Source organism: Gobio gobio (genome assembly GCF_949357685.1).
Source record: "Gobio gobio genome assembly, chromosome: 20".
Classification (NCBI taxonomy): Eukaryota; Metazoa; Chordata; class Actinopteri; order Cypriniformes; family Gobionidae; genus Gobio; species Gobio gobio.
In genome coordinates, this window is record NC_137113.1 from 16,429,553 (window position 1) to 16,443,241 (window position 13,689).

The 13,689-nt window shown below is 36.4% G+C and overlaps 1 protein-coding gene across 1 annotated transcript in view; it reads right to left on the reverse strand.

Moving 5' to 3' along the window:
* The window catches only part of ankfn1a (ankyrin repeat and fibronectin type III domain containing 1a), a gene marked incomplete at both ends in the record, with an annotated part of 44,669 nt that overhangs the window by 24,244 nt on the left and 6,736 nt on the right, over positions 1 to 13,689 (reverse strand). Inside the window, 5 exons of the mRNA XM_079845562.1 lie at positions 140 to 247; positions 960 to 1,050; positions 3,032 to 3,129; positions 4,108 to 4,221; positions 10,564 to 10,758. Of these exons, the coding sequence (XP_079701688.1) occupies positions 140 to 247; positions 960 to 1,050; positions 3,032 to 3,129; positions 4,108 to 4,221; positions 10,564 to 10,758 (606 nt within the window). The remainder of the gene's footprint in view (positions 1 to 139; positions 248 to 959; positions 1,051 to 3,031; positions 3,130 to 4,107; positions 4,222 to 10,563; positions 10,759 to 13,689) is intronic.

The window sequence follows — 13,689 nt, forward strand, 5'->3', positions numbered from 1 at the left end:
TAAAAATGTAGAATGTTTTCTGTGATGGGTAGGTTTAGGGGTAGGGGTAGTAGATAGTATATACAGTTTGTTAAGTATTAAAATCATTATGTCTATGAAATGTCCCCATAAAATATAAATAAACAACGTGTGTGTATACCTCCACAGCAGTAGTGCTGGTGTGTGGCTCGAACCTGCTGTAACAGTCTCTCCATGGCCTCAATGTGACCTCTCCTCCTGCTCTCTCTCCCATCGCAGTCTTTCCAGTCTAACATAGAGAGACATCACACAAAACTCCATTTTAGCATTGTGACATGCTCTAGATATTAAAACATGAAATTTAATTTGATTCAGTCCTTAAAAAAGAGCAAAAGCTTGTCTGATAATGTTAGTCTACAGAACAGTACTCTAGAACTAAAGTCTACAGTCTAGAACTAAATTAGACTAAAATCATCCAAAACTTCGGTGAAATGTTGTTGTCAGGGCACTTACGGAATAACGGCACATTGCCGAGAAAGGGTGCAATGTATTAAAGAGGGTAAAAACGAAGCTGTTCAAAATAGGAAGTACAGACTAATGGTAAATTCGCTTTCAAATCTTTTTTTTAATTACAATTTCTTCAGACAATTTCCAGTGTGTGTATTAGGAATAATGCTGGATTTATTACTGACGCAAAAATTGTGACCCCCGATGACACAGGTCGTTTTTCTTTGCAGCGCTCATTTGAAAGAGGAAACTCAAGGCCAGATTCAGACGGAAGGGAGAGTGGAAATCGTGACGGTTAAATAACAGCACAGTCCTACATTCAAGGATGTTCTCCTTTTTCTCTTTTTGACGACATGATATGTGAATTAAAAGCACAAAACAATGCTGACACAAAGCTCAAGGGTTTGCGAACATTCCAGTCAATGATGTTTGGAACTATAGTAGTTTAGAAATGATCCTTTTTTGCGCAATTGTGGCTGCTTTGCAGAACTTACTGGAAGGAACAGCAGAGGGAGGTTGAGAGAGTTGTGTCGGACCCCAGCCTTTCATATTGCAGGCGGAGACTTGAACATAGTACTGTCTACCCTGTAACAAACAAGAAAAATATCTTAAAAGTCATGTGTTCCCCAGGACAAGTTTTACTACACAATATCAACAAGCTGTACTGCCAGTGGAGTTCTGTGGACATATCTCATAATTCACAGGAGACATGTTCACAAGTCTCAGATGCATAATCCAAGTCAAGTCTCAAGTGGTGTCCCAAATGACGCACTATGCACTTAAACTATGCACTAAGTACTCTACTGTATAGCGTATGAATTGAAGAAGTAGTTTGTCATCCAGCATCAAAGTCTAAAAGCCCTTCCCCTTCCATTACATAAGGAAAGCTATGACCATTGACTGCTTTAAGTGTCCCACATTCTACACTTCAGGTATTTGAAGTGAACTTTCATTACGAAAACACTACTTACTATTTATACAATAACACTATTTATATTTAGATTTTTCCACAATAAAAGATTCTCGTCCCTTTTTAAATCGTTTTAGAATGATGCAGGTTAGTCTTGTTATAAACACAACAATTATTTCCAATTATTTAATGTATTTACATTTACATGTAGAGTAATGGCCAAACGTGATGTTTGTAGGGGATATTTGTTTTTAATGACACTACGTTTTTAAACATTTTAAATATGAGGGTAGAGCAAAACGCTAAACTTGGTTACGGTATTTATCTGACAAAATTACATTGGAAAATAGGCAAACTACAACTACAGAGTTTTTTTTACTATGCAAAAAAGTGCATAGAAAAACGAAAGCTCACAGGAAAAAGCATACACTAACTACAACATGATCAGTTATTAATAATTCTCTCCTGTTTTTGCGTGTGCATAATTGGTATAATATAATAATGCAAAAATGATGTCCGCACTATTTGGCAAGTTTCAATTGACTCCAAGCAAAACTACGCAATCTGCTTACAAAATCTTTTATATTAATTGAATAAAGGGTGAAGATGTAAATTTTCCTTGGCCAGATATCACGTTTGGCCACTATTTACAATGTACTGTATATAAAATTAATCAGAGCTGGAGAGCAGCCAAGACCAGCTGCAAAAACATCAGCAGGCATCTTGGCCACTGCGAGGGACTGGCAGCTGTTAGTGGACCTGGAGCAGCAACTCAAGTTCCCCAACCACATTGTTACCACCACCTTAAGACCAGATGTTGTTCTCTTGTCTGAGTCCACCAAACAAGTGGTTCTGTTGGAGCTAACAGTCCCTTGGGAAGATCGCCTGGAAGAGGCCTTTGAAAGGAAGCTCGCCAAGTACGAGGGACTGGTCAGTGAGTGTCGAGATGCAGGATGGAGAGCAAGGTGTCTCCCAATCGAGGTCGGAAGCAGGGGCTTTGCGGCCCGATCCCTATTCAGAGCTTTCAGTCTTTTAGGCATCGATGGAGGGAGGAGAAGAAGAGCTATCTACAATACCACTGAAGCAGCAGAGAAAGCTTCAAGATGGATATGGCTCAAGAGAGGAGATCCATGGGGGCAAAGTAGCTAGATTCGCCAACTGGACACAAGCTGGGGTCTGATCATAGATGTTGAAAGACCCGAAACACCCAATGATTCCAGGAAGATCACTGAAGATGTGTCCAGTAGCATCAATAGATGTATTTACACAGTAAAATTTAATTTTAAATTTAAATATTTACTGTTAAATCATATTTATCTAAAAGAAAGTATATGAGGTGTACATAACAAAATATAAAGAATATAAAAAGATCATTTCGATATTATCCTTTTAAAATATGTATATAATATATGTAAATAGTGTATTAATTATTTACTAAAACAAAAAGGTGCTTTTTTATCTAAAAAAACACTTTTGGACAAGTTTTCTTTCTGTACAATAAATGAACAGAAAACATTCTTTGTGTTTGTGACAGCAAGTGCATGTTAGACTTAACAATGTGATGTTCTAAGAAAGTATTTCAAGTTCACGCCTGAATGCGACTCAGTGCATCTACCGCCGGTTCACAGTAAAGGTTGCATCGTGATTTCAGCTTACCGTTGTGAGACCTGTTATTGTGCATTTCAGGGACTGCAGATTCTCAAGGACCAGCTCTCCGGCTAATAAAGAGAAGTCCTTCAGACAGCTCCATTCCACTGCAATGCACGTCATCACACATTATAAAGAATTAAAAGGCAGAAAACATCAATAAATGAGTGGAATCTAAAGAAACAAAATAGGACAGACCAAAATAGGACCATGATGAGGTTACAGAATAAACAAAATATTTATCTAGTACAATTAAAACTACAACAGCATTAGTTTGAATAACTAGATATTTATATCTGACAATGTGAGTAGTGTTTGCCCATGCAAAGGTGCTCTAGGTGGTTGTTCACTGGTCCATGTCTCCATGTTTAAAAGATCTCTATAATATTCAGATCCCTAAATACCCCCATGGGTTTGATCACCTGGTTTATCATCTGTTAAAAATGACTATGTGTAATTGTTCATAAAAAGTAATAAAACATCCCTTCTCAACCGCTTTTATACAGTGAAGATACTGTAATGTGGAATGTTAAATGATGACTGTGAACAAACCCTGTGTTTTAAAAAACAATAACAGACACTGTACTAATAACTGTATTTAACTTAATTTAATGTAATTTAATTTAATTTGGTCTGGGAAATGTGTAAGTATAGTGTGTATTTTGTGTTGTTCCTTTGGTAACTAAATGCAATAAAAAAAGGTAACATTTTATTTTAGGGTTCAATTCTCACTATTAACTAGTTGCTTGTTAGCATGCATATTACTAGGATATTGGCTGTTTATTAGTACTTATAAAACACATATTAATGCCTTTTTCTGCATGACCATATTCAACATCCCTTAATCCTACCCAATACCTAAACTTAAACGCTACAAAAACTACCAAATTAACTATTAATAAGCAGTAAATTAGGAGTGTATTAAGGTAAAAGTTGTAGTTAATAGTGAATATGTGCTCCCATACTGAAGAGTTACCAAAAAAAAAAAAATATTGAGAAAAATCTATCAAATAAAACGCCTTTCTCAAGGCAATCTGGTGTATGTGTATGTGATACAGACAAACGCACATTAAAGCTGCACTGACCTTTGTATTTGGTCACCACAGCTGAATTCATGCTGGCAGGTTCCTGAAAGCTAACAGTGAGAGATGTGCTGCCGGTCACACTCAGACGCACTGTCAACGGAGCCTCCGGCGGTCCTGAAAGAGCCAGGTTAAAGGTTACATAGCATTCATGTAGATAATACACCGGTGGTTTCAGACACAGCTCCTGAAGGGCCACTGTCCTGCAGAGTTTAGCTCCATCCAGCTCCAACTCACCTGCCTGGAAGCTTTTACGCTGCATCCCAATTCGCCTACTTATACTATTCCCTAAAACTATGTTCTGTTTTTGTGAAGAAAAAGTACATACTTTTGAGTGTGTAGCAAAATAGTAGGAAAGCTTTGGGACATACTACGTCGTTATAATTGCGTGTTAATGGACAGCTCTGTCGCTTAGTTACTGGCATCCTGTCACCGTTTAAACTGCCCTGTCAATCATCTGGTCACAGTGAAAATTCTCCACATTCAATTTAATTTAATTTCCTACCGTTTCGAAGAAAAATATAGCACATAGATCTGCCAGTTGTGATAACTCTCCTCATGTGTTTGCATAGTGATGCATTTAAAAGTTAATGACCAAACATATCTTTACAAAAGTTCACAGGGCTGTTGCAGATGAAATATAATGTGGATAACACTGAATAAATTTAGAATCAGGTTAAATAATGATTTTTGATCCCTCAAACCCCTTTATCTAAACCTCTCTTAACCGCCAGACTCGCACATCCATCATGTCTGTAGTTTTTTTTAACACTTTTTATTCGTGTTTGTAGTTCTAATCGGATCCTTGTCCAAAGTGCAATTGGTTGTGGGCAACATTTAACGTTAGAGTGTGCGTGGATCTGCACTTCGGATTCTAAACGGAAAAAGTAGACCTTCCGGGTATCTTTGGAATACTCATTTCAACACACTGCGATTTGGGACACACTAATTCTACTTTTGAATACTATTTAGGATGGATAATATGCAAATTGGGACACAGCTTTTATAATCTTGCAGACCTTGATTAGCTGAATCAGGTGTGTTTAATTAGGGTTGGCGGTAAACTCTGCAGAACAGTGGCCCTCCAGGAACTGTGTTTGAAACCATTGTAATAGACACTTTGCACTGTACATTTAAGGAGGGGGAACATATACTGTTGATAATTAAATAAATAAATAAAAACGTGCTAACATCAAAACATCTGCTTTGTTTGAGCATCTCAACCAGATCGATTCCAGCTCAATTAATGGCATGGTTTTGGGTCGGTACATCTGAAATTATCTGAAAGTGACTTCTGTGTGAGCTGTGATTGTCGCTACACTATTGACAATAGACCTTTTTTGCATGAAAAAATTGTGTCTTGTTTTCCAGTACAAATATCTAAACATTCATAAATCAATATATATTTACTTGAGAAGCAAAATGGCATTAGGTATCAAGTCTTGTTTTTTGTAAAAAAAAAAATTGTGTCAAACTTTTGGGTGAGTTTATGCTTTCAATAAAGTGAGTTTATGCTTACGAGAAAAATTACCTGCTAATGGAGTAAGAAAAACGTATTTTCCTTTTGAATTAGATTTATTTAATCTTCCCCCATTGACAGATATGTTTCTCAATTGTGTGTCTAGATATGTCTAGATATTTGAACTGGATAACAAGACAAAAATAATGATAAGAAAAAAACTTTTTGCAGTGATATAAATAAATAAATAAATATATTATATATATTATATATATATATATATATATATATATATATATATATATATATATATATATATATATATATATATATATATATATATATATATATATATATATATATATATATATATACATATACATATACAGGGAGTGCAGAATTATTAGGCACGTTGATTTTCTGATCATATTTTTTTTCCAGGCACATTTGACCAATTCCAAACCACAGTAATCCTAATAACTACTATTCATTTAGTATTTAATAATGTATAAGTGATATATAATTGTTCATGAAGGCTGGAAATGAAAATCACCTTATATTCAGGTGTGCAGAATTATTAGGCATGTTTTCTTTTACAGATAAATTGAGCCAAAAAAGAGATTTAACTCAGACTGAAAAGTCGAAAAGTATTAAATGCCCATGAGAAGGATGCAATACTAGACATTGCAGTTAAGGCGTGACCATTGGACAGTGAAATGCCCGTTGGGTCAGCAGGGTCAGACAAAAACATGTGGCGGAGAAAAGACACCTATTAACCGCAAAAGAATTAAGAATTACGGTGAAGAATTAAGGGTGAAACCATCAGGAACCCTTTAGTCTCCAGCGCCACCATTTTCCAGAGCTGCAACCTACCTGGAGTCTCCAGAAGTGCAAGGTGTCAGGATCTCAGAGACTTCAGTTATGTAAAGAATCCTAAAAAATGACCCCCACTAAATAAGAATCATAAGCTGAAGTGTTGTAAAATACATGAAGCATGCTTTTTTATAGGCTTTATAGGTTTTACAGGTTGAGAGTGACTCTTGAAGGACCAGCACCACATCCTCTAGTACCACTGTTTGAAGAATTCATCTTCCAGAATCTGGTAGTACGTTTTGGGAGTTCATTTTAGTCCATCCTGAAGTCCGTTTTGCAGAGATGGACTAAAAATTAACTCCCAAAACGTACTGCCAGATTCTGGAAGATGAATTCTTCAAACAGTGGTACTAGAGGATGTGGTGCTGGTCCTTCAAGAGTCACTCTCAACCTATCTGTCCATAAAGCCTATAAAAAAACCTTCTTCATGTATTTTACAACACTTCAGCTTGTGATTCTTATCTAGTGGGGTCATTTTTTAGGATTCTTTACCTAACTGAAGTCTCTGAGATCCTGACACCTTGCACTTCTGGAGACTCCAGGTAGGTTGCAGCTCTGGAAAATGGTGGCGCTGGAGACTAAAGGGTTCCTGATGGTTTCACCCTTAATTCTTCACCTTAATTCTTAATTCTTTTGCAGTTAACAGGTGTCTTTTCTTCACCACCTGTTTTTGTCAGATCCTGCTGACCCAACGAGCATTTCACTGTCCAATGGTCATGCCTTAACTGCAATGTCTAGTATTGCATTAGTATTGCACCCTTCTCATGGGCATTTAATACTTTTTGACTTTTCAGTCTGAGTTAAATCTCTTTTTTGGCTCAATTTATCTGTAAAAGAAAACATGCCTAATAATTCTGCACACCAGAATATAAGGTGATTTTCATTTCCAGCCTTCATGAACAATTATATATCACTTATACATTATTAAATACTAAATCAATAGTAGTTATTAGGATTACTGTGGTTTGGAATTGGTCAAATGTGCCTGGAAAAAAAATATGATCAGAAAATCAACGTGCCTAATAATTCTGCACTCCCTGTATATATATATATATATATATATATATATATATATATATATATATATATATATATATATATATATATATATATGTGTGTGCACTATAGTTATATAGTTATAATAGTTCATCTATGCAAGTGAGGATAGCAAAATAAAGTAAATTGTGACATATTATAAAATTCTTCATACAGTGGACTACTAGTAAAATGTATACATTTTTGGGACCAAAATTATTCAGACACGTTGACCTGACCATGTTTTGCTTAAGTGTTTATTCTTTAATTGCTAATGCAACCTTTTACACCACAGACTGAACAAAATGAAGCACTGCTTGGTAATTGGTTGACCTAAATTGGTATTATCTCATTAATAATAATACGTTTTATTTATATAGCGCCTTTCCCAAGCTCAAGGTTGCAGTACAAGAAAATAACACATACACAGCATCAATATAGAACATAGATATACATATACACATACAAATATACAGTAAAACAAAAACATAGTAGCAGTGTCACGCAGAGTAAGAGGGAGATCATTCCAGAGTTTCGGAGCCACAGCACTGAATGATCTACCACCCAGAGTTGAAAGACGAAAACGAGGTACAGTAAGCAGTTGTAAGTGAGATGACCGGAGAGAACGAGCAGGAGAATAAAATTGCAGAAGTTCAGATAAATAATGGGGAACAAGTCCATGAAGACATTTAAAAGTTAACAATAGAATTTTATACTGAATGCGGACAGAAACAGGTAGCCAATGTAGATTGTAGAGCAAAGGGCTAATGTGATCATATTTCTTGACTTGATTGATGACTCTGGCAGGAGAATTTTGTACATATTGTAGTCTAGTGATTGTTCTAGTGGGCAGCCCAATAAGAAGTGAATTACAGTAGTCGAGAGAGAGGTTATTAAAACATTGATTAGAGTTTCGGTGTCTTTAGTGCTGAGATCAGGTCGCAGTTGGGCAATATTATAAAGGTGGTAGAATGCAGTCTTGGTAATATGAGCTTGAAGTGTAAGCGATGAGCAGGGCCACACAAAATCTGCAGACTTTTTTTGTGATTTCTACGCTGAATTTTTGGAAAAATATGCAGAATTATGTTATTATGTTATTATATTAATTATTATATAATATTAAAATATTCACTTCTTAACTTTTATTTAAGGTTTACAATACAAATCCAAATAGAACATCTTGTTTCTTAAACAAAGCTAGATCTCTCTTTTAGTACATTCACTAAAAGACGGAGAAAATATTGCTTTATCAATTGTATTGTACAGAAATCATTAAATAAACCATTTCATATCATTCAACAATAGAGCAAAATAAATAAATACCTACCGAAGTAAATAAATTAACTACTTTTAATAAATATAAATAACTAATTTTTACAGGCAAGTGATGTTTCCTTAACTCCTCCAGGGTCAATTTTATTTAAGTCATTTTAAAATATCACTCTCTCACAAAACAAAAGTCACGTCAATCAGCGCAGACTATTACCCCTCACAATCACACATGCGCAGGTTGTGTATGCTTCTCAATGACGGGCACTAATCTGCGGAAATCTGCTGAGTTTTCTGCGGAAATCCGTGCGCGCAGATTCCGTGTGGGTCTGGCGATGAGTCAAATGTTACACCCAGATTTTTAACAGTGTGAGATGGAATTAATGTGGCCCCATCAATAGGTAGACTCATTTCAGACTTATTTAAAAGGGATGGTGGACCAAAAACAGTAACCTCAGTTTTATCGTTATTAAATTTAAGGACGTTTCTATGTAACCAGATTTTAATGTCAGCAATGCAGGTATTCAATGAGTCAGAGACTGAGCGGGCTGATATGTAAATTTGCAAGTCATCAGCATACCAATGATAGCTGAGACCATGACTATGGTTAATGTGACCAAGAGGTAACAGATAAATATTGAACAAAAGTGGTCCAACAACAGAGCCTTGAGGAACACTCTGAGAGAGAGAACACGGAGAAGATTTGAAGTTATGAATAGTAATCAAAAATTGTCTATCAGTGAGATATGATATAAACCAATATAAAGCACTACCCGTGATGCCGATAGCCGAGAGGTAAGTATATGATGAGATACAGTGTCAAAGGCAGCTGTTAAGTCAAGCATGATGAGACCAGTAAGACAACCAGAATCAGCAGACATTAGCCATTTGTAGCAATGCTGTTTCAGTGCTGTGGCCTGACCGAAAGCCAGATTGAAAGGGATCAGGAAGATTGTTAGCAGAAATTGTGTACTTAAATTTAACAGCTGACAGATGATTGGTTGATTGTAATCTATTACATACCTTTCTATCAAAGTTATCTGACATTATCAAGATGAATTTGTTCGGACACACTCTGAGTTCTTGTCATATTTTATTACCATTTTCGTAAATATAGCGAATAAAATGTGATAATGTGAGAAAATGTTGAAGGTGTCTGAAATTTTGGTTTGACTATATGCAGTTTAGAATTCCGGGATTACACAAATATAACAAACCTTCAACAAACATGATTCTAGCTGTCGTTTGGCTGTCCTTACTACCATTTATATGTACTTGCAAGTTTTTATGTGGCTCCATCTCCTTGTTAGCACCTTCATTTTGTACTTGTAACTAAAAGCACACAGCACAGCAAATGTGCCCTTGTGTTTCCTGAAATAATGTTCATACCTGTGAGTGTTTCTCTGCAATCTATAAGAGTTTCTGTGGCAAAACATCGCTGATTTATCACGTGCTGTATTAATTTGAGGTTGTTTACCAAAAGAAGCCAACGGAACTCGCCTGATATAACAAGTAATCAATATGACAGAAGGGTGAGAGGGACACTATTGTGTGTGTTGGCAGCTCAAGAGTCATTTCAGGACAATCAACCTGAGATTAATCTCTGTGGGACAAATAATCATAGTGGCTCGCTTGCAGAGTCTTACCACTCTAATAAAGTGAACAGGTTGGGCCGATATGGGAATCGATGACCTTTCAGCTGAGATGCTGATAGATTAGACAGGAGGACCGATTGAAAATAAAGGCCAGTTCAATGAGTATTATATTGTAGCATAGCATATGAATGACCTTTTTTGAAAGGTTAGGTACTGGAGGCAACTTACGTGCATGCTCGAATCCTGTGCGCATGCGCTTGTAGAGTTTGCATCTCCACTCCCAAGCTTTGAGCTGTTTTTCCTTGTCAGACGTTTCCAGGCTGAGACTCTCTCTCATCACCTGGGTGGACAGTTCATTGGCTCTCCTTTGGGCTTCCTGCACCAGCGCTGAGAGATGGGCATCTCTGCTGTCCAAACTGACAACTGAAACACAACACAGAGAGGTCTGTTAATGAGACTTTTCATTTATTCCGATATTTTCATTTTTACCTTGTGGATATTGGATAACCTTGCATTTCAGTTTAAAGGTTACAATGTCTTATTTCGAAACCTGTTTCTATGCTATGAAGTGAAAATGAATGACACATTCAAGCTCTCATACAATGGAGCACAACACTGGTCACCATCTTTTTCAGCAGCCTTGGATCTTGAAGAAATGTTTCTGTTCGTTTCCAATATTATCGGTAAAAATATTCTTCAATAAAGAGTTGTCTTGAACCAAACCCACCAGCTCCAAGACGAATCACAACATTACAAATTTTGGATGGAAGCAAAAATATTGAAAACAGGCACTAAATTATGTACTTAAATTAATTTATAAAGACTTCATTCCATGAACATTAGGATTGACATAATTTAATACAAAAACTACAGTATATAATTAATGACTAAACTAAATATTTTAAGTTTATTCCAAAATTTAAAACAAGCATTTTGAGAGTGTAGGGAGCAGCCATTATCTCTTCAGGGTTATGGGACAATAACAAAGAGGCTCACAAGCCATAATAAAGTTTTAATCCACTGTAAACATGAAAAAAAGAAAAAAAAAATTCAAACAAAGCATGACCAAGTGAAAAAAAAACAGATGACAGATGGTGGATTACAAAGAACCTGAACTTGACTAAATCCAAAATCACAAAGTAGGCCAACAAGACCATAAAAAACATACAGCTACAGAGGCAGACATAAAACAATTACCAATAAAAAGAAATTACTAAAATAAAATAAAATAAAAAAACAAGCACAAAAAAGAAAGGGGGATTGAACGCAGTCAAAAGATAAACAAAGCTACAAAATAAAAGCTACATAAACTTCCAAATAAGAGACACATTAGTACAACACAAAATCGCAATATAGTTGAGTTGTGTTGGCTATTTTTTATATTTATATTTATAATTTTAATTCACAGTGTCAATAGAAGCATTTATCATTCAAAAGTTTGGAGTTGGTAAGATTTTGTTGTTGTTATTTTTTTAAAGTCTCTTATGCTCATCAAGACAGTATATACTATATTTATACAAAATACAGTAAAAACTGTAATATTGTAATAATAATAATAATTACAGTTTTCTGTTTTCATATATTTTAAGATTAGCCATTACTCGAGTCTTCAGCCTCATATGATCGTTCAGAAATCATTCTAATATGCTGATTTGGTGGTCAATTTTTTTAAAATTATTATTATCAATGCTGAAGCAGTTTTGCTTTTTATGGATTCTTAGATGAATAGAAATTTCAAAAGAACAGTATTTCTTTGAAAGATAAATATTTTGTTACATTGTAAATTTAGCTTTTGAAGGCCAGTGAATCATCATTCGACAACCTCTACATTTATGGTGGTCTTGAAGGGTTTATATATTATTGCTAAAAATCTATTTGAGACTAAATCTATGGAGACATTGAATGGGATTTTTAATTCTTTAGAAATGTAATACTGCTCTCTAAAAACAAGATCATGCACATATTGCACATATTGCACATATGACTACATCAGTTAATACTGTCTGAAAAGTAGTGTTTCAAGTAGGCAGTGCGCGATATAATAGTTTTTGCTGGCCTCAAGCACATTCATCTACATAACTGTTTACGATCTAAACTGTACTGTGAAAAAGACAGCAGTAACAGACTGATCAAATGTATCTCAAACTTAAATAAACCAAAAATAAAAGTCATGATTGAAATGACAGGAAGCCCATTACACTACCATTAAATCTCCAAGCTCACACTGCTTGTGTCAGCTGAAGTCAGCCGTGCGGGGTGGAGGGGAGAGGTGTGGATGAATGTACGGTCGTCTGGAACACACAGGACTGTGTTTGGCCATATAGATTTGTCATGGTAAAACGAATACTGCCTGACCAGTCCTCCTCGTGGGCTGTGAATACTGCTGCATTTTCTTTCAGAGCCTTAGTCATAGACCATGACAGCAAAATAAACAAATAAATACATGGCTGAAGAAACCCTCTTTCACTGACCCAGCCCGAACCCCTGGAGACGGGAGCTCTCCGGGGGAGATGATAAAGTGCGTGTTGTCAACTCGGAAAAAAGGGGGCCTAACCTGGCCGCTCTTACACGGGGGTCCATGGCGCGGTGGAAAAGGCAGCCATATTAGCAGTCTTGAGGTGCAATTTCCTGCGCTCTGAAGATTGACATCTGGCTACTATGTATGGTTAATTGAACAAACTATAAATTAATGGGCAAGTCGGCCGATATTGCGCTGTCACACACAGTTGGCATTGTCGGGGCTCTGGGACGGGCCTAAATTTAGGCATTATGGGCCCCAGTCCTGCCCATAAACATGCTTTAACTTCAGCCTTCGGTCGGACCTCCAAACTGTCAGGCGTCTGGCTGATTGATTTACTTGGCACTTCTGGCCCGACATAAATATAATGCCGAAAGCCCAGGAGGGGAAAATACGGCAATGTTTATTTTCTGTTTGTTTACAAGGATTGGATTGTGCCACGATGAAATGTTTTGAAATTTAACTGCAGCCTGGGTACAATAAATCACTTAGTATAATTGCCCCCCGTTACATGCATCATTGGAAAAGTTAAACTATTAAACGACAAACCTTGTTAAGATTTTTTTGAGGGATGCCGTGTGCTGTCTACCCCACCCCGGCCCCGTTCCGACTGCAGTACAGTGCTCCCTGTTTGGTCTCAGACAACATTTGGCTTTTTCATGATTGCACTGAGTGCTCAGGACTGGAGGGACTTTTTTTTCCACGGTGTTCAAGGTAAGAAACACCTGTTCTACTGTTGCCAAAGGACTGAATATGCTATTGATTAATCCAAGGGCAATGGGTGCAGATATTTGTGACAGATCTGTCCTCGATGCATTAAATCCACATTCAGCTTG